Source organism: Halichoerus grypus, chromosome 6 (assembly GCF_964656455.1).
Source record: "Halichoerus grypus chromosome 6, mHalGry1.hap1.1, whole genome shotgun sequence".
NCBI classification, from domain to species: Eukaryota; Metazoa; Chordata; class Mammalia; order Carnivora; family Phocidae; genus Halichoerus; species Halichoerus grypus.
The window spans coordinates 15611786-15632346 of NC_135717.1; the positions used below are offsets into that span (position 1 = coordinate 15611786).

At 44.8% G+C, this 20561-nt stretch overlaps 2 protein-coding genes and 1 long non-coding RNA gene across 19 annotated transcripts in view; 2 read left to right on the plus strand and 1 right to left on the minus strand.

Moving 5' to 3' along the window:
- Positions 1 to 7739, plus strand: part of PSPH (phosphoserine phosphatase) — a 50001-nt gene extending 42262 nt beyond the window's left edge. For all 17 annotated transcript variants that reach the window (XM_078074539.1, XM_036115325.2, XM_078074536.1 and 14 more), the window contains 5 exons: positions 787 to 945; positions 1660 to 1794; positions 2456 to 2601; positions 4625 to 4773; positions 7260 to 7739. In XM_078074539.1, the coding sequence (XP_077930665.1) occupies positions 806 to 945; positions 1660 to 1794; positions 2456 to 2601; positions 4625 to 4773; positions 7260 to 7367 (678 nt within the window). In that variant the 5' untranslated portion in view covers positions 787 to 805 and the 3' untranslated portion in view covers positions 7368 to 7739. The remainder of the gene's footprint in view (positions 1 to 786; positions 946 to 1659; positions 1795 to 2455; positions 2602 to 4624; positions 4774 to 7259) is intronic.
- Positions 7740 to 9248: 1509 nt separating this feature from the next.
- On the plus strand, positions 9249 to 19203 carry LOC118550318 (uncharacterized). The gene is made up of 3 exons (XR_013448736.1): positions 9249 to 9290; positions 13204 to 13297; positions 18554 to 19203. It is a non-coding gene; the product is annotated as an uncharacterized LOC118550318 (long non-coding RNA).
- Positions 13907 to 20561, minus strand: part of NIPSNAP2 (nipsnap homolog 2) — a 30354-nt gene continuing 23699 nt past the window's right edge. Inside the window, exons 9-10 of the mRNA XM_036115323.2 lie at positions 16319 to 16402; positions 13907 to 15076 (exon numbers count right to left, since the gene is read on the minus strand). Of these exons, the coding sequence (XP_035971216.1) occupies positions 15012 to 15076; positions 16319 to 16402 (149 nt within the window). The 3' untranslated portion in view covers positions 13907 to 15011. The remainder of the gene's footprint in view (positions 15077 to 16318; positions 16403 to 20561) is intronic.

A 20561-nucleotide genomic window follows, 5' to 3' on the forward strand; every position in this document is an offset into this window, starting at 1 on the left:
CCACTCTCTGGTGACTTTCATCAGGCCATGCCCTCACTTACCGCCTCTGTACTGGTCACTAACAGATGTGCAGTTCAGCTCTCCCCTCTCTTCTGTGGCAAAAAGCCTTTCAAGGTTTTCCATCACCTAGATGTTAAAATCCAAACTCATCAGCCTGGCCCAGGGCCCCGCTGGTGCACCGCCTGGCAGTCGGACTCCACTGGGCAGCTTCCAGCATGTCGTCCATCATGCTTGCTCCTTGCCTTTGCCCCTGCTCTTCTCTCTGCCATCATTACCCTCTCTTCTTTCCTCCATCTCCCTGCCCCCTACTCCCAGCACCCACCAAACTGATACCCTGCCCTTTAACAACCCACTCAGGCCACTTACCCTTCAAGATTCGGTTCGAATTTCTATGCCCCTGGAAGCCCTGTCTCATAGGCAAGGTTAAGCATTTTTCTCTGTGTACCCATAATATCTTTAGTATCTTATGCATATTTTCACCTCAGAACTTGCCTTATTGCAATAATTGTCAGGTCAAAAATAGCCAAATATTGGTTGAACATCAAATATATTTATAAGTTGGTACGTTCAGTAGAGAAGAGTTTGGTCCTGTTCATCTGTGTATCCCCAGAGCCTGACATTTAGAAGGTGCTTACTTTGTGTTAAAAAACCAATGAGCCCATGAGTCCATGTTTATGTGGGATATGCTGACTTTGATACGGATCAAAGTAGATTGGCATTAGTAGGCAAAACTGGATCTTTTTATGATGATGGGTCTTCAAATATATTTATCTTTTTCTGTTGCAGGAGGAAGATTCTTCCAAGGATGGTCTCCCACTCAGAGTTGAGGAAACTCTTCTGTTCAGCTGACGCAGTATGCTTTGATGTTGATAGCACAGTCATCAGAGAAGAAGGAATTGATGAGCTAGCCAAATTCTGTGGAGTTGAGGATGCTGTGTCAGAAATGTAGGAACAGTATTTATTCACTTTATGAAATGATAAAGAATTGCGAAAGAGAGTGACTTTCGGATGACATGCGGGACCAGGGCCACAATTCCCCGAGTTTTAGTCCCTGACTGCAAATCATGGGCAGTAAGCTTCTTCCATCACTCAGAGCTGAATTAGCTAGTGTACGTCATCCAGTCATCCATTTATACAAATTCTTATGACAAAAAAAAAAAATTGTTGCCTCTTACAAATAAATGTGGATGACATGCTTTTAGCTCAGTCAGGGAAACGATGGCCGTAACAAACCAGAGAAGATGACGAGGTGGGGGATCACCAAGCGTCCAGTGCTTTGTGTCGTGGTTGAATGTGTAGCCTTAGTAGTTTGCTAGAAAGCTAGTTCTGGTTCAGAGTCTCTCAGCTTCTGCCTGGGTGAGACTCTTCCCTCCTTCCTGCCCTCCGCACTGCTGCCTGCAGTCACCAGGTCACGGACCATTTCATGTCCGGCTGCCTTTGCTGCAAGACGTGGCCACAAAATACTAATATGATTCTCAAGCAAACTTTCAGTAAGTGTATTACCAGGCCTTGCTCCCATGGCGTTGTAGCATGTCTGTTGTATGGTGGGGCTCTAGGCAGCACCTTCCTCATGGTGGACGTTGGACAAGCTAGGGAGGTAAGGTGTAGACTTCAGGGACATCTGACACGGCTAGCTTGATTGTTGGGTCTTCCTCCTAGGACACGGCGAGCCATGGGCGGGGCGGTGCCTTTCAAGGCTGCCCTCACAGAGCGCTTAGCTCTGATCCAGCCCTCCAGGGAACAGGTGCAAAGGCTCATAGCAGAGCACCCCCCACACCTGACCCCGGGCATAAGGTAAGAGGAGCCCCGGTCTGGGTCCTGTCTCTGTCAGCACCTGCATTTTGGGGCATGTCCTCTTGAGAGTATCTCATCATCGCTCTAGTCCTCCCTTCTGCCTGCTTCTTTCAGCTCTTACGTGTGGTCCTGTCTGAGTGGTTGGCCCTGCCCAAGTCATCTCTCCCGAGGGAGAGCCTAAGCTTCCTCTTCATTTTGTGTTTCTAGGTTCATGGGCAGAACAGAGTTGTGGGATGGTTTCCTAAGCAGTCCAGCCCCACCTATTAATTTCTAAGTGCCATTTAGAAAAACATACATGGGGCACCTGGGTGGTTCAGTGGTTAAGTGTCTGCCTTCGGCTCAGGTCATGATCCCAGGGTCCTGGGATGGGATCAAGCCCTGTGTCGGGCTCCCTGCTCAGTGGGGAGTCTGCTTCTATCCCTCTCCCTCTCTGTGTGCTCTCTCTCCCTCTCTCGCTCTCTGTAGCTCTCTCTCTTAAATAAATAAAAAAAAATCTTTTAAAAAATACATAAAACATTATAATTAACCAGGCAATATACCTTATCCAATATATTTGGGCAAATGCTTTGAGAAGAAAAAAATGTATTTTAGTTTCCTTTTCATGTTTCATGTTTTCTCTTTTATATTAATCATTTTGGTGTTTTATATTTCTTTTTTTCAGGGAGCTAGTAAGTCGCCTCCAAGAGCGAAATGTTCAGGTTTTCCTAATATCTGGTGGCTTTAGGAGCATTGTAGAGCACGTTGCTTCAAAGCTCAATATCCCGTCAACCAATGTTTTTGCCAATAGGCTGAAATTCTACTTTAATGGTAAGACTTTAATGTTACCATTTTCCCTTTCTTGTCAGTTTTATTGTTCAATATCTTATGTAATGTCTGTTGGAATGCAGCTTAAGCAAGACAGCCTCAGAGTTAAATATTGAGATGAAGGATTCTCTTTTTTTAAATTTTATTTTATTTATTTTAATTAATTAAAATATAGTGTATTATGGGCGCCTGGGTGGCTCAGTTGGTTAAGCGACTGCCTTCGGCTCAGGTCATGATCCTGGAGTCCCGGGATCGAGTCCCGCATCTGGCTCCCTGCTCGGCAGGGAGTCTGCTTCTCCCTCTGACCCTCCCCCCTCTCATGTGCTGTCTCTCTCATTCTCTCTCTCTCAAATAAATAAATAAAATCTTAAAAAAAAAAAAAAATATATAGTGTATTATTAGTTTCAGAGGTAGAGTTCAGTGATTCATCAACACCCAGTGTTCATTACATCACGTGCCCTCCTTAATGCCCATCCTCCAGTTACCCCATCCCCTCACCCCTCGCCCCTCCAGCAACCCTCAGTTTGTTTCCTAGAGTTAAGAGTCTCATGGTTTGTCTCCCTCTCTGATTTTGTCTTATTTTATTTTTTCCTCCCTTCCCCTATGATCCTCTGTTATGTTTCTTTAATTCTACATATGAGTGAAATCCTATGATAATTGTCTTTCTCTGATTGAGTTATCTCACTTAGCATAATACCCTCTATTTTTTTTTTTTTTTTTTTGAGATGGAGGATTCTCTCAACTGGTATCTTTTGCTCCTTGGTATCCTTTGTTCTGTGAAATAGACTTAGGCCATCACCTCTCCTGGCTTTAGTGTGTCCATCTAATCTCTCTCAGTATATAAATGTCTGCACTTGATTCCTGGGTACCCACGTGACTCATTTTGTTATGTGTTATATTTCAGTTTTTTGAGAGCTCTTATGTATTTGAACCAGTTTAGGCCCAGGAAGGAGAGTTTGTTAGCAGCGAGTCACTGCTCCGTCACTGGGTGTGAAGTGCCTCCTGGCCCTTCTCTGGACGATTGCAGAGCTGCAGCTGTGTTTACTACCATCTCAGGGGGTCTCTAATTAAGGCAACGGGGGGCTGACATCCTTAAAACCAAATAATGGTTTTAAAAAAATTTTTTTTTAAAGATTTTATTTATTTATTTGACATAGAGAGAGAAAGAGTGAGAGAGAGAGCACAAGCAAGGGGAGCTGCAGAGGGAGAGGGAGAAGCAGGCTCCCCACCGAGCAGGGGGCCCGATGTGGGACTCGATCCCCAGACCCTGGGATCATGACCCGAGCCAAAGGCAGATGCCCGACCGACTGAGCCACCCAGGTGCCCCAAAACCAAATAATGTTAATTTTAAAATGTTAAATGTGTTGGTGGAACATTTTTGAAGGGTCTACAGGCAGAGACCATTAAAAAAATGTAGACAGGGGACCCCTGGGTGGCTCAGTCGGTTAAGCGTCTGCCTTCGGCTCAGGTCATGATCCCAGGGTCCTGGGATCGAGTCCCGCATTGGGCTCCCTGCTCCGCGGGGAGCCTGCTTCTCCCTCTGCCTCTGTCTCTCTCTCTCTCTGTCTCTCATGAATAAATAAATAAAATCTTAAAAAAAAAAATGTAGACAGGGAGTGTGGTAATTACTGTAAGAAAGAAATCCATCAAATATAAGTTGGAATCTCCTCTTTGATGAAATTATATATTAACTTTTTAAAAAACGTCAATATATTATTGTTTCATGGTGTTCTGCCACCTCAGCGAGGTTTGGGAATTACAACTCTGACAGCTTAGAGGATAAAACCGATCGACCCCAAGGCGTTTATGACCTAAAGGAGTAACCTCAACAAGAGGGATCTGCAATTTAAAGGCAGAGGTTGTTTATGCGGGGAAGTAGGTGTGGAAATCCAGGCTGTGTTACTTTACTGAGGGCCATTTTTAGCTTTCTCGGTGACATTTAAGTGAGGGTATCATCTATGCACAAAGCTGGCCCTACTGGTAGAATTCTGTGGATCACTGACACTGTTTTAACTGCTCTTTTAAGGTGAATATGCAGGTTTTGATGAGATGCAGCCAACAGCCGAATCTGGTGGGAAAGGAAAAGTTATTAAACTTTTAAAGGAAAAATTTCAATTTAAGAAAATAGTCATGATTGGAGATGGAGCCACAGACATGGAAGCCTGCCCTCCCGCTGTATGTATCGAGTGTGCTGGTTTTTTCTGGTTGTGTTTTTGTTTTAGACGGCTGATTTAGAACTCCGTAAGATTGGTGACCGTTAAACGAGAACATCTAGGTATCATTGTAAAAAACCAAAACAAATAAAACAACTTCAATCTCAGCATGTCAGCCGACTTTTGGCAAACCTAAGGAAGAAAACCACTTAGAACTTTATGACCCCGTTCCTGCCACCTCTCAGCCCAGGTGTGAGCTCCAGGTTCGGCTTTACTTCCCCAAACAATACCACAAATAATAAGACAGCTCTTACAACTGTAATCCAAATCTTAATGTCTTTATATATATAAGATTTTATCATTTGAGAGAGAGAGCATGCACGTGCATGTGAGAGAGAGAGAGAGAGAGAGAGCGCGCAGGAGGGGGGGGTTGGGGGGGGAGAAGCAGACTCCCCGCTGAGCAGGGAGCCCGATGTGGGACTCGATCCCAGGACCCTGGGATCGTGACCTGAGCTGAAGGCAGACGCTTAACCCACTGAGCCACCCAGGCGCCCCTGTCCTTTTTATATTTGATAAAGTATTTCTTCATTATCTTCTCCTTGTTACTGATTAGGGAACTGAGGCTCATGAGGTTTGATAATGTGCCTGTGTTAAAGCATTTTGTTCTTCTGAGTGAATGCTCTTTTCTGAGACTAGCAGGAAACACAGGCTGTATGGCAAGTGTCCTGAATATCAGATGTGCCCCTTTCACGTAGGACTTTGCCCTTATCATCTCATCCTAAAGAAAAACTGAGCCAAAAATATAGTGGTGAACTTTTTATTAGTTTCCTGAGATCTAAAAATAGTTGTCTCTGTAAATGATTAACCCAGAGTGGTTAAAGAATCTTTGGATCCTTTTAACTGACTTGAGTCAATTCGAGGTAAGACATCTTTAGATGATTTACAACCCACACTGGGGTTGACTAAGTCACAAAAGCTGGGCTAGTTTAACGAGGAGTGTGTGGAAGGAAAGGATGCCGAGTTCCGTCAGGGAGCTGCTCATCCTGATGTCAAGAAATGACAAAACTATAAATTCCAGAGGACCCTAGCAGTCATCAGAAGGTGACGTGGCCTGACTGAACCAAGCGCGAGGGTGTGCATGCAGATGTGTAGCCCTCAGAAGTGGGCAGAGGAATGAGTGATCTGGAGGAAGGTCAGCAGCCACCGCGTGAAGGCCTGGCAGGACCGAGGGAGGGCGGCCTGGCAGGACCGAGGGAGGGGGGCAGCAGAGCAGAGTGGGGATGTACTAGGCACGGACCTGGGCCGGTCAGGGGGCAAGACCCGGCAGGAATGGGCTTTCCCTTCAGCAACTGCTGAAGACTTTACGTATCAGGCACTTGGGTGTTACCGTTAGGTCGTGGGGAGCCCTGGAAGGCTTCTGGACAGAGAAGGAGTGCATCAGTGTGTTGGGACAGCTGAGTTGGTGGTGCACGCAGAAAAGGGCTGCCACAGAGGCAGGAAGCTCAGTTAGGAGGCTAAATTTAACTGGAAGGTCAGACTCTTGTTATTTTTGCCCCCTTGTGTGGTCTGAAAACAAAAATGAAGAGAAAAGGCAAGTAAAAGGATTTTGAATGTCCATATTAGGTATAATGTGCCTATATCCTGGCAGAAAAAGAGAGAATACCATTTAAAAGATCAAAAAGAGAAAATACCAGGGCGCCTGGGTGGCTCAGTTGGTTAAGCGACTGCCTTCGGCTCAGGTCATGATCCTGGAGTCCCTGGATCGAGTCCCGCATGGGGCTCCCTGCTCGGCAGGGAGTCTGCTTCTCCCTCTGACCCTCCCCCCTCTCATGTGCTCTCTCTCATTCTCTCTCTCTCAAATAAATAAATAAAATCTTTAAAAAAAAAAAAAAAGAGAAAATACCATTTAAAAGAAGGTATCACTTGGTAGAAATTCAGGAAACAATGTAGACGTAACATTAAATAATTTTAATGATGGGAAGTGGAGTGCTGCCGGCAGATGGCGGGGCTGTCATCTCCTTCGGCCTGAACAACACCCTCCCTGGCAGGGAGGTCCGTCAGATTCACACAGGGCGCCTGTCAGGAGATGCCTGCTCTGGTCCCGGTTCTAGGCGCAGTGGGACGTCAGCTGCACCCCAGGCTTCTCTTTCATCTTCCCTCTTTGAGATTGCCTGGCTGGGCCTGCATCCAGTCGAGAACTAAAGACATTTACCACCTGATGGGATTTTATCTTTGTAAGCAATTTTATTGGTTTTAAAGGGGCGTGATTTCTCCTGGAAGCCTGCAATGTCCCCAGCCTGAATGGATTTGCAGCGTGGTGCACTGACTCATTCATTCTTGGGACAGGGGAGGCAAGGAGGCTCCCAGGGAGCTGGGGAGGCACCCCCTCGAGGCTGGGCTTTACCTCTCTTTGCACAAACAGTGTATTCTTTCAAATAACACTTACTGCCCCAGGTGCTGCTCTATCTTTTTTTTTTTAACTCCCTTTTTTTTTTTTCCCCCTCTTAGGATGTTTTCATTGGATTTGGAGGAAATGTGATCAGACAACAAGTAAAAGACAATGCAGAATGGTACATCACTGATTTTGTAGAGCTTTTGGGAGAACTGGAAGAATAATATCAATTTTTATACGGTTCATAACAACTTCAGGTTAATTTTTTAAAGTTACACAGTTTGATACCGTTTGCTTACAATTGCCTATTACAACTTAATGTATAGATTTGGTACTGATTATCTGTGCTTCCAAGTGAACTATGGAAAATTGCTCTTGTTTAACTGCAGTCCCAGCATTAATATGGCCATTAATTACCTGGAGAGTTTTATAATCTGAGTTCTTTATGTATTTTCCTAGCGATATTTTATTTGAAACCTTTTAAAGGTGGATAGTAAATGAAACACCTTCCCTATTGGAGATATGGGTTAGGCAGCTTTAAGTGAATGTTGGTTTTCCCTTTGGTAGGTAAATAAAAGTTTATCCATATATCAGTACAGATTGGTGGCATTGTCACTTTCTGCCTATCGTGTATTTCAATATCAAGTATTTCAAGTACTTTCAGTGTTTGAGTAGAAACAACCTCCAGGCCAGGAACCAAGGAGTTGGAGACCCCACCCTGCTCACAGGGCATCCTGCTGGTCACCGCGCAGCCCCCACCAACTGGGGGGGGCTGGAGGTGCTTTCTTAGCTCTTGGAATTTGTCATATTGGGACTGTTACAAAGGCTTTAAAAAAATGGAGCCTTAAACAAAAGTAGTGACCTTAAAGAATGGGCATTTGAGGGGCGCCTGGGTGGCTCAGTCGTTAAGCGTCTGCCTTCGGCTCAGGTCATGGTCCCAGGGTCCTGGGATCGAGCCCCGCATCGGGCTCCAGCCCCGCATCGGGCTCCCTGCTCTGCAGGAAGCCTGCTTCTCCCTCTCCCACTCCCCCTGCTGTGTTCCCTCTCTCGCTGTCTCTCTCTCTGTCAAATAAAATCTTTAAAAAAATGGGCATTTGATAATCACATGAAGTAAAAGAACTAAAAACACATTTTACTCATCCCAAATGAGTTTCACCTTAAATGAATTAAGAAATACCTCCTAATAGCCTATATGAACCATTCTTTCTTAACAGAGGACTTGGAAAGACCTGAAAGCCAGGTTTGTGTTTATTTTGTGCAGTGCCAAGAGAAATTTCAGAACATGCTTTGAAAGTATGCGGTTATATACCCTCCCTGGCAGAAAAATGGGGGAGGATAAAGCACAGGTCTAGGGAGAGGCATGCAGTCGACAATTAAGTAGAAAAGGCCGGAAGGGTTTAATATAGGAAATTACTTGAAAAACTTATAATTTAACCAAATAATCAAATTTGGTCAAATAATCAGGTAATTATGTAGCCAAATAACCAAATCAGATGAATCAGATTTCCTTCCAAATCCGAGTTGCGGGCGGAGAGCCGTGACAGGTGTGGCAACGTTTAAACGAGACCCCACCCGACGAGGCGGTGAGGACGCTTGCCGGCAGCTCGCCCGCACGCCGTCCGGGGCTTGGGCCCTTGGAGCCGAGCGGAGTTCCCGGCGGGCCCGCGCGGGCCGGCTCTGCGGAGCGCTGCGCACTGCCGTCCCCCAGGGACCCAGCGCGGGAGCGGGAGCGGGAGCCGCGGGCGGTGGGCGGAGGACCCAGGAGCCTTTGGCCCCTAACGCTTCCGAGGCCGGCCTTCCCAGCTCCGCGGCCTGGACGGGCGGTGCGTCTGGATTTGGCTCGGAGGCGTCCGATCGGCCGGGAAACCGTGTGCCCACGTGGAAGCTCTTCAGCCGGTTACACAAGCGCTCTTGGCCCCGGGCGAGCAGCGCGCACAGCCGCCCCTCTGTCGTGTTGGCGTGAGTCCGGGGGACGCCAGCGCTGCGCGAGCCTCTTCCACGCTTTTCGAATTGTCGGCTCCCAGCAAACAGCCACAGATGGTGGTAGGACAGGAGGCGGAAAGTGTCGGCAGTGTGACGCGGCTTCCTGTCCTTGTGACGTCATTTTTCATTCTGATGACGCACCCTGCTTATGTAAACAGAGAAAGGTAAGACTTGGGGTCGTAAAGTTAAGAACTGAAGTTTTTCGTGGTATTAAATTGAAACGGTAGAAGTCCCTCAAAGGTTTTATCTGCTTAAAAAAGAGAGAACCCCGGGCGCCTGGGTGGCTCAGTTGGTTAAGCGACTGCCTTCGGCTCAGGTCATGATCCTGGAGTCCCCGGATCGAGTCCCGCATCGGGCTCCCTGCTCGGCGGGGAGTCTGCTTCTCCCTCTGACCCTCCCCCCTCTCATGCTCTCTCTCTATTTCATTCTCTCTCAAATGAATAAATAAAATCTTAAAAATAAAAAATAAAAAAAAAGAGAGAACCCCATGGCATTTATCTCCTACGCCAGCCCCCTTCTCTGGTTTGCTGTTACGATTCTTCTCTCTCTTCTCCTGGAGACAAGTGTTTCTCCATGACTCCTAGGGCGGCCCCCTGGGCTGTCACTCCCAAGAGCTGGGCAGAGCGTCCCAGACCTGGGGCAGGAGCCTTGGAGGATTCTAGAGGATTCCAGAGATTCAAGTGGTCGGCCTCAGTAAATGTTGGCACCAGCATAATGGCTTTGACCTCTGTGACCCTCAGGATTGTTACGATCAGGTTCAGAAAACCTGGGCGGTGATCTGGCCACATGTCACACTGCTTACTTTCACATTTCCCAGGTGTTTTCACATGTCCTCATGTGATTCTCACAACCCTGAGGTCAGCAGTATAGATATCACTGTCCTCTTTTTAACAGGCGGCAGCAAGCTCACAGAAGTTAATGACTTTCAGAGCTGGAGCTCGGGCCAATGACTTCCACAGCATTCTTTATCGTGTGCGTTACTGGAGAGTTAATTTACTGGGGCCAGGAGAATCTACCGTAAGCTAACACTTAACACTTTGATCACAGGTGTTAATGTATATTAATGCAGTAGATGAGATTTTATTCCCTAGGTTGGAAGACCTGTTTTACAAAATATTCAAGTGGTTTCATTTTTAATGGTCATGGAACTCTGCAAAAAGTACTAGTTTTAGCACTAGTTAGGAGAGGACCATTCAGTACTTTGCTGATCAGTTTCCACCTCTGAACATATTTTGATGTATGTTTATTATTCTCCTTTTGAATTGTTTTTACTGAGTTTACCTAGGCATGTATCTTAATTTCCAAGGATCGCTAGAACTTCCATCAAAAATAGTATGAATAAAGACACTGCTCTGCTTTCTGAGAGCCTCATGTATTTTCCAGTTGGAGCTGACAGTCTCCATACTTTCTCTTTTAAGATTTTATTTATTTAGTTATTTGAGAGAGAGAGAATGAGAGAGAGAGAGCACATGAGAGGGAGAAGCAGACTCCTCGCTGAGCAGGGAGCCGGATGTGAGACTTGATCCCCGGACTCCAGGATCATGACCTGAGCCGAAGGCAGTAGCCCAACCAACTGAGCCACCCAGGCACCTTCCATATTTCCTCTTTTCTTATCTTCCCTTTCTCCCTCTCTCCATTTACTTTCCCCCTCCCTTCCTTCTGTCCATTCATCAAGCACATTATTGAACATCTGTGTCCCAACCAGAAACTGAAGGTATCAATTTGATAAATACAATGTGGAACTGAAGAAATGGCTCTTTCACAGGCAGCCATGGTATGAATAAGGGGGAAAGAAATAGGTTCTGTGAAATGTTGGTTTTAGGAGAGCAAAGTGTGGGTCCTAGAGGGCTTTTAAAAAGAAATAGGGATGATATCACATAAATGGTAATTAAAAATGAGTGGGCTTGTACAAGTAATATTCATCGGACTTACACCCAACGAATGGAAAATGAGTTTGGAAATTTTGAATATTCCTAATGAAAATTCGTAGGACAAAATAATACAATTCATTCTTCTATGGGCATTTAATAAAAGGATTTGACAAATTGGGCAGGAATTGGTAAAATAGTGATTATTTGATAAATTAGCATAATGAGAGAATGTTCTTGTAAGTCACCGAGTGACCGCCTCGTTACTCAGTTAGTGGTCAGTTTTTAGACCTCCTCTATCCCAGTCTTGCAGCAGCATTTGACACGGGTGGTCTCATCCTTGATGGACTTTGTTCACTTAGCTTTCATGACATCCCACTTCCTTGAGTTTTTTCCTATTTCCCTGATGGGTTTTCACTCTCTTTCTGGCTCCTCCTTACCCTGGCCGTCTTCTCTGTCTACACTCACTCCCCATAAGACTTTAAATTCTATATGCAGACAATTCACAAATGCCTATCTCCAGGTGAGACTGCTCTCCTAAACTGCAGAATTCACATGTGCCTACCTGATATCTCCACCTGGGTATCTGCATAGACCATCTCAAACTCAGTATGAGCAAAACAGTTCCTGATCTTCACTTCCCCAGATCTGTTGCACCTACTCCACCTACAGCCTTCCATCCTTCCAGTTGTGGAGGACAAGACTTCGGTCACTTGATTTCTTTTTCTTTCATTCACACTCCGCAATCATTCGTTCAGGAAATCATCTTAGCTCTGCTGTCAAGATAAAATCAGAATTTCACCATTCTCCCTACTTCCACTGCTACGCCTAGTCCAAGCCACCATTTAAAATGTAAGTCAGATCATGCCCTTCCTCTGCTCAATACCTTCCAGTGGATCCCATCTCAAAGTAAAAGTCAAGGTCCCTCCAGGGGCTCCCAGCACTCTACTGATCCAGCCCCAGGACCTCTGGCTTCCCCCACCAAGTCCTCCCTCTCCTGTTTCAGCCCCTGGTCTCCACCGCTCTAGTGCATGCCAGGCATGACCCTGCTGTAGCCATTCCCTTAGCATGGTGGGATTCCCTTCCAAACGCTGGCTAACTTTGTCACCTCCTTCACGTTTTTGCTTAGATGTCAGCTTTTCAGCAAGGCCAACTCTGACAATACTGCATACCGCCTGTCGCAGCCCACCCTTAGGTTCCTGATCTCCATTACCCTGTTCTACCTTCCCCCACTAGAACACGTATCAACTTCTACCATATCATGTAACTTAAGGGTATTTTATATTTTAATTGCTAGTCTCTTCTCAACTGGACTGTAAGCTTCACAAAGGCAGGGATCATGTTTTGTTCATGATGTTATTCCCTGTGTCTGATGCTTGGCACTAACAGAAACTCAGTATTTGTTGACTTGAAGGAAGACTAAAGCCTAGCGTGAGGCAGGCTGCTTTGTGAAATCCAATGACTTAATTAGGACAGAAATTCCTCTTCCTAGAGTAGGGTATATTCTGAAAGAGCTCCATTTTACAGTCAGTTTGTTGCTCTGTGCTTTTCTGAACAGAAAGCTCCTTTAAGAAAGCAACACAAAAAGAGAAAAGCAAAGTTTCTAAAAGAAAACCTCATTCTTGCATATTCTGTTTGGCATCTGGACATCATGGTGCTCACCAACCGAATGGCCCCTGGATAGGGAGTTGGGTGGATGATGCAATTTAGAGAGCCTCATCTAACTCATCCACCAACTGTGAGCTCAGTTGTGAGGGTTAATTTTATAGGTCAACTTGATGGCCTAAGGGATGTCCAGGTAGCTGCTAAAACATTATCTCTGGGTGTGCCTGTGAGGGGTGCTCCTGGAGGATTAGCATTTGATTCAACAGAATGAGTATACACATCCTCCTCATCGATGTAGGTGGGCATGTGATCCATTCGTGGCCCAAGCGGAACAAGGCAAAGGAAGGGCAAATGTAGGCTGTCTGCGTGAGATGGGACGTTCATCTTCTGCTCTCAGATACTGGAGCTCCTGGTTCTTGGGCCTCTGACCTTGGACTGGGAGTTAAACCATCAGCTCTCCTGATTCTCAGGCCTTTGGACTTGGGACAGAATTATACCATTGGTTTTCTTGGTTCTCTAGCTGGCAGATGGCAGATTCTGGGACTTCTTGGCTTCCATAACCATGAGCCAATCCCTGGTCTCTTCTTATGCATATCTTATCCAGATATCCTATTGGTTCTGTTTCTCTGGAGAACCTTAACGCCCCAGTGAATGATAGAAAATTCCGGACTTCTGCAGCGTTCAAGTCCACACAACTTGTAAGTGAAAATTCCCTCCGTTCCTAGCAATCTTTTCCCAGTTCCGAATAGCTAGATCACCAGTAAAGCTAATTCACCAGTAATACTAATTCTACCATTTTTCTTTATATAGTGTAGAAAGCAGTTTCATATAAATAATTCATTCACATCCTACAAACATGCTCTGAGCATCCAATCGGTACAACTGCTAAAATGCAGGTCTTCTATGCTGGAGCTCCCCATCCCTCCTGCTTCCCGTGGCACTAAGGAGTTACAAAGATTCAGAGCTCAAGGGATGTTAAATGCCATCGGATTCCACCTCCCCATTTTATGGATTCAGGGAACTGAACACTGAAGACGGGAAGTACCTCGTCAAGGAGCAGAGCCTGGACTTGGAAGCGCCTGTTCTTCTACCAGCTGACCCAGCCCCCCAGGCCCCAAGCCCTGCTACAAACACCCGGTCCTCAAAACACTTCGCTAAATGGCTAGGGGGACGCTGAGGAGCTTTCTTAATATTTTGCTCTGTAGACTCACATATGCCCACTCAGCAGGGACAAGCTGTTTTTCAAGAGGGACAGGGTCATTTTCAGCACAAGTTCAGTAAAAAAAAAAAAGATTGCAAACAAGTAATATGTGAAAATCAAGAGGATTTTATTGATTTTTATAGGTTCTTGGAGAAAACCATTCACATGTAAAAGTTTGACATTTGCTATGAGATTTATTCACACTTTATTTTACACAAATTCTTTAATTTGGGGGTCAGACATAATTTTTCACTTCAACGGGACTTTCACATGATGACAGTCACAAAATAGGCACACTGTGTTAAAAAAACTAAATCAAACAGAGCTAGACAAAGTATGCACTTTATTCCAACTTAAATCTCAACATGCACCACCCCTCATACATGATCTTGGAAGTACCTGCTATGAGCTTACTGAAACATTAACTACAGAACGTCTGAGGTCACAAATGATTGTTTACAAAATAAAACCTCTTTTCCTAATGCTACTCATTTTATTATAGAAAAATATTACAAATAAAAATTAGTGCTATTCAAGGTGTTCATTTCAAAATCACATATGATACACGGTTCAAACCATTATTTCCCCTCATATCGAGCTATCACAATACACTATGTAAAGACTGAGTTACTGATTAAGTGTACCTTAGCAACCACCACCAGCTTAGTAATGACATGTCGTTTACTATGCCAACTGATTAAAAATGAGAGTGAATTAAAACATTTTCAGGTATTGGGTACGCTCTTAATTTGTTCCGAGTCTGAGGCTCAGAAAAATTGCTAGAGTAAAATGACAAAATTTATATTTCTTCCTGATACAAGAAATTTGTCTAAAAATCTGTAACTATAAAACAGATTTGCTTTTTATAAAGAAATTGCTAACTTTTTTTTCATGGTTAGGTTCCTATTTGGAGAGGATTCAAATTTTAATTTGGGCCCTCTTTTCCCAGAGGGTGGAGAAGGGTGGCTGGTATTTTAAGGTGTATTCAACTAACATAGGGATGTTTCAAAGAGGACTACAGAGCACTGTTACAATCCAACTCTAATAGTTTCCTTTCTTGTGATTATGTAAATTTTAAAGAAAAGAGGTCTCTCGTAAGCTATATACAGCAGTTTACACTTCAGTGTTTCTTTTTCACTTGATATACAATTAAAATTAATTTATGACAAATACTTGTCACATAAATTTATGTAGGCACATCTAAAATCTGTTTACTGGAGGGGTGAGGTCTTCAGTGGGATCATGATTCTGGATTCCATTTCCTGAATAAGTGGGACTGAAAACAAGGATCAAGATTATTGTGCTTGTTCTTTTCTACACAGATTATGGTAAATGTACAGTAACAAACAGGTTGCTGAGAATGTTCAGAAGACATGCTGCTTGGAATCAGAACAGAGTACCGGAAAACACAGAACTGATCTCAGCGACAGAAATATACAAGCTAATGGTAGATCAGTTAACATCCCAGGAGATGTTTTTAAAATTAAAACAGATTCTATCTGGAGATCTGTTTCATTTGTCGGAACTTAGGAAAGTCCATGTTGTAACACAAGTGGTGCTTTCTCAAAAGGTTGAGAACTCTGAGCTAAAATAAAGTTACATAAAATCAAATCAGACTGCATGTGACTGGATAACCAGCACTTCTAAAACTCACTGCTGAGTCAAATACGCCTCTGGGAACTGATGAACATGTAAGAATAAGCAGCCAGTCACATACAATTATATGATGTTTGGAACTAAAAGACAAGATAATACTTATTTTCTGGAACAAAGTACTCTTTGATTTTCTTAGTAGTATACGGGCTTAAATGTACCTGACATGCCACATGATTGGTACTTATTACCTGTGTCAGTATTACTGGGTCGTATTCAGCCCAATTGTTCTTATAAAAATCAAGCCACCAGGATTTCATAGTATACGTGTACATGGCTATCCATGCCCATGCATACACACGTACACACAAAAAGTCAAAATGTCAAATTAATTTTCAAAATTACTTTTTAATTGCTGTATTATAATGTTTTGGGGAATAGATAACTTTGATGAGAAAGGGAAAGCTTAGAAAAAAATTGTGTAATATTCAGAGAATATAGAAAAGTACAAAAAAAAGTAATGATGGAAAATTTCCAACATACAAGTGTCTGAAAACTGTACCAGACAATATACACACTTGCTATTTTTTTTTAAGATTTTATTTTTAAATAATCTCTACACCCAACGTGGGGCTTGACCTCACAACCTTATGAGATCAAGAGTCGCACACTCCACTGACCAAGCCCACCAGGCGCCCCCCACACATACTTGAAAGAATGAAATTTCCTTATTGAAAAGAAGGCATGTACCTATTAAGGAAAAATCTGACTATTCTCCATCCCCCCAACCTTATGATTCACCATCCTAGAGCAACATACTATTTAACAACAACAACAAAAAAACCCAAAAAACATATTAGCCTTGGGGGGAAAGAACATAAAACAGTGAGAAGAATGACAAGTTTTATGTTTATGAAAGTATTACCTGTATAATATACCAATTCTTCCCAGCCATGTTTATGCCATGCTGCATTCCGTATATCTTCCCTGGTTTGAAGATCCTTGTAAGCTGAAAAAGAACCAAACAAAATGTCCTGCATTCCACTAGTATGTCCATCAAGCCAGCTGCTCAGCTAGTTTTCTCAAAGAGACCACTCTGGGGACGTAACAATAAGCTGAGATCACTGTGAGCTGGTTACTCTGAGCAAAATTATGTTAGGCCTTGTGAGAGAAGCAAAATAAACAACTCTTTAAATTTGAAAATCTAGTGGATCCAAGACCTGCCTTTCAAACCAAGTGAATTTCTTCAATAACACGTTAAATTAATAATCAGAAACCATCAGACTACAGATAAGCAATATTCGATTCCATTTTGCTCAGCATTTCCAAAGCACTACAATGATGTGCGTGACAGGCTGTGTTCAATGCAGTGAGAGCAAAAAGACAAGTGAAGGCAAGGTCAGCCCCTGCTGAGCACTGTGGTATATTTGAGAACAAAGCCCACAAGAGCACGGAGGAGACGAGAGAGCTGTCTGGAGGGTGTGATTTGACCAGGTGGGTCTCGAAGGTTGCAAAGAATGTCGACAGGAACAGAAGAGAAAGCTGCTCCAGGTGGAGCGAAGAACATGGTCAAAGGCATCAGAATGTTCGGTGTCATGTGGTACAATTCAGGTACCTCATCTGGGTGCCTTGGTTTCTGATTCGAGCCTAGGGAACCTCCTTCCAAGTACTCACCAGAGAAATACCTCCTAGGCATCTTGACAGCGGGTCAGTCAAGACAAGGACAAGAATCAGGGCTTCTAGTTTCTATTCTGGGACACACACCTGTTCTCCACAAGACTTTCCTTTTTCCTGATGAGAAGACCTACCCTTGTAGGCCTAGGAGTTTAACCATCTAAAGATAAAGTTTCCCTCAAGTAGTAAAGGAGTATACATTTATTACATGCAATTTTGAAGATGCTGAAAAACAGAAGGAAAACAAATCTTGTACCTCTCACCACCCAGAGCAGAACACTTAGCATTAACGTGACAAGCAGCAGCATTCCAACTGAGGTCAGGGGCGTGGCCGGTGCACTGTGTGCTGACCCCTTGCAGGGAACACAGGTTGGGGAGGGCCGTGTTCTTATTTTTTCATTTCAAATTTTAATTTTCTTAATTAAAAATTTATTATTATGGTAAAATATGCACAGCCAAATTAATTTTTTTATTTTTTTTTAAAGATTTTATTTATTTGTCAGAGCGAGCACAAGCAGGGGGAGCGAGGCAGGCAGAGGGAGAAGCAGACTCCCCTCTGAGCAGGGAGCCCAATGTGGGACTCGATCCCAGGACCCCAAGATCATGACCTGAGCGGAAGCCAGACGCTTAACGGACTGAGCCACCCAGGCGCCCCAGCAAAATTAACTTTTAACCATTTTAAAATGTACAATTCAGTGGCATTAAGTACATTCACAATTGTCCCCTTCATTATTATCCATCTCTAAAACTTTTTACTATCACAAAGTAAAACTCTATCCACTGAACACTAACTCCCCATTCTCCCCGCCCCCCCAGCCCCTGGTAACCTCTACTTGGCCTCGTCTCTATGGATTTGCCTATTCTAGGCACCTCATGTAAGTGAAATCTGATGTTTTCAAGGTTTATCTATGTCGTAGTATGTACCGGCATTTCACTCTTTTTTATGGATGAATGTGCGTACGTACCACATTTTGTTGATCTGTTCATCCGTCAATGGACACTTGGATTTGGGGAGGCTTTTATTTTATTATTGTTTTCTGTTAGCGAGGCTTTTAAAGGTGGGAGGCACTTAGGCATATACATATTACCGGGGAGGGAGCCCCTAGATGAGGTGGTGCCGGAGCAAATGGACGGAGCAAGGCCTTGAGGAAGGTGGGGAAGGAGTGGCATCAAGTGCGAGGGTAAAAGGAGAGGTGCTACGTGCTAGGAAGACCTGCTCTGAAGCCAGACATGCCCAAGTCTGAGCCTGGTTCAGTGACTCGACAGCTGCGGCTTCTAAGTGATTTATTTATCATGCCTGAGTCACAGGTCCCTCACTGTGGTCTGTGGTTGTAGGGGTTAAAGAGAATGATGCTTGAAATAACCCACACACTGGAGGTGCCTGATCAGTGTGGTTCTCTAAAAAGTATGGGAAAGTGAGGCTAAGTTTTTGGGGCAGGCAATTGAAAATTCATTTCTGCATATCTCAATACTTTTTCCTGTAAAGGAGGAAGCAGGCAGTGGACATTTGGGACACTAACTGGGGACAACAAAGGAAGGCAGAGAAAGGCGCCGCCTCAGAAAAGACACGAGCTGCAATCTGGCCACTTTCCAAAGCCGAAGCACCACGTTGTTCCTAGCTTCTGCGTCTGTGCACGGAGGATGATCTTGGTGGACTCCTCCGCGTCTTCCTGTTGCTGTGTGAAACCTCAAGTCCTTCCCGCGGGACAGAGTTAAGGGCCTGTGACCCCCTGGTGCCTGCCTGTCTCCTCCTCCACCTGGGAGTTCCCATCCAGACACACTGTAAGCCCTGACATGAGTGCAGTCCCTGCGCTCGTGTACAGAGGACGTCTGGGAAGGTGTGCAGGCGCCAAGCCTGAGAGGAAAGTGAGCAAAGGGGACAGGCCTGACTTTTCAGTTTATATTCTCCAGACAGAACACATACTATTTAAAAATAATAATAATAAAAATGATGTCACCCCTACCTCAAACCCAAAAAGGTTAAATTATGTTTAGCATAATCTCTAAAGGCAGATTTTAAAGATGTGTTTCCAAATCTGTTACATGTGAAAACTTTTCCTTCCTTCCTTCCTCCCTCCCTCCCTCCCTCCCTCTTCTTCCTTCCTTCCCTCCCTCCCTCCTTTCAAAATTTTATTTATTTTGAGAGAGAGAGAGAAGGAGAGAGAGAGAGAGCACAAGTAGGGGGAAGAGCAGAGGGGGAGGGAGAGGGACGGGAAAAGAATCTCAAGCAGACTCCTTGCTGGGCATGGAGCTGGACCCGGGGCTCGATCTCACGACCCTGAGACCATGATCTGAGCCGAAACCAAGAGTTGGACGCTTAACCGACGGAGCCCCTGGGTGCTCCTTGGTGCAGGGTTTTCAATTGCTCACACGCCAGGGAGGCCCTGTGTGTGCATCTGAGCTGAGCACCTGGTCGAAGCAGTGACTGATGGGGGTCTCCTCCCCAGACCCTGAAGATCTGGGGGGAAAGGGGTTCCCATTCAGACTTAGGTCCCCGGCAGCTCTCCTACCATTTAGCCAGTCTGCACGAGTTCATTTTCTGACCATTTTTTATAATCTCCCGTTTTCCCATCACTGTTCTGGCCCTTCCTTCCTGCCTCTACCTGCCAGCCCATTTAGACCCTATTCACCTTTTACTGATTTCCCCCAGTTACACGTAAGTTTATATCCCCTTAAGTGCTGGGGGTGCCCCTATGTTGCTGATCACACACACGGCCTCGGGGCAGGCCCCCCGCGTTGGCTTTCCCCTCCGCAGACCGTCACCAGCCTCTGGGCGCCTGCCGGGCCCACAGAGCAGGCGCACGGTGCAGGACGGGGTGCGACCGGACAGGCCAAACCAATACCTCGGCTGATTAATATGGTCTAGGAATGAGTTATGCTTTTCATTTTTTTAAAAAGTAGGCTCCACACCCAACGTGGAACCCAATGCAGGGCTTGAACTCATGACCCTGGGGTTAAGACCTGAGCTGAGATCAAGAGTCTCAGCTGAGCTTCATTTTTTTTAACTTTTTTAAAAATTTTATTATGTTATGTTAATCCCCATACATTACATCATTAGTTTTAGATATAGTGTTCCATGATTCATTGTTTGTGCATAACACCCAGTGCTCCATGCAGAACGTGCCCTCCTCAATACCCATCACCAGGCTAACCCATCCCCCCACCCCCCTCCCCTCTAGAACCCTCAGTTTGTTTCTCAGAGTCCATCGTCTCTCATGGTTCGTCCATTTTTTTTTTTAACTTTAATAAACATATACAGATATGCCCCAAATGTACCAAGCCATTACTCAGACCCAGTTCCTGTTCTAGCAGGGAGACAGACACAAATAGCCAGTGTGACAACCTACATGATACCGGGCTCTGGGGGCTCAGGAGGAGAGACATTCACTGGGGGGCAAGGGGGCACGCCCGAGTGAGGCCCTGAGAGATACCAAAGACGGTGCCAGACAAAAGTGGGTGGGGATGGAAAAGGTGACAGAAGGGCCTCCGGAACG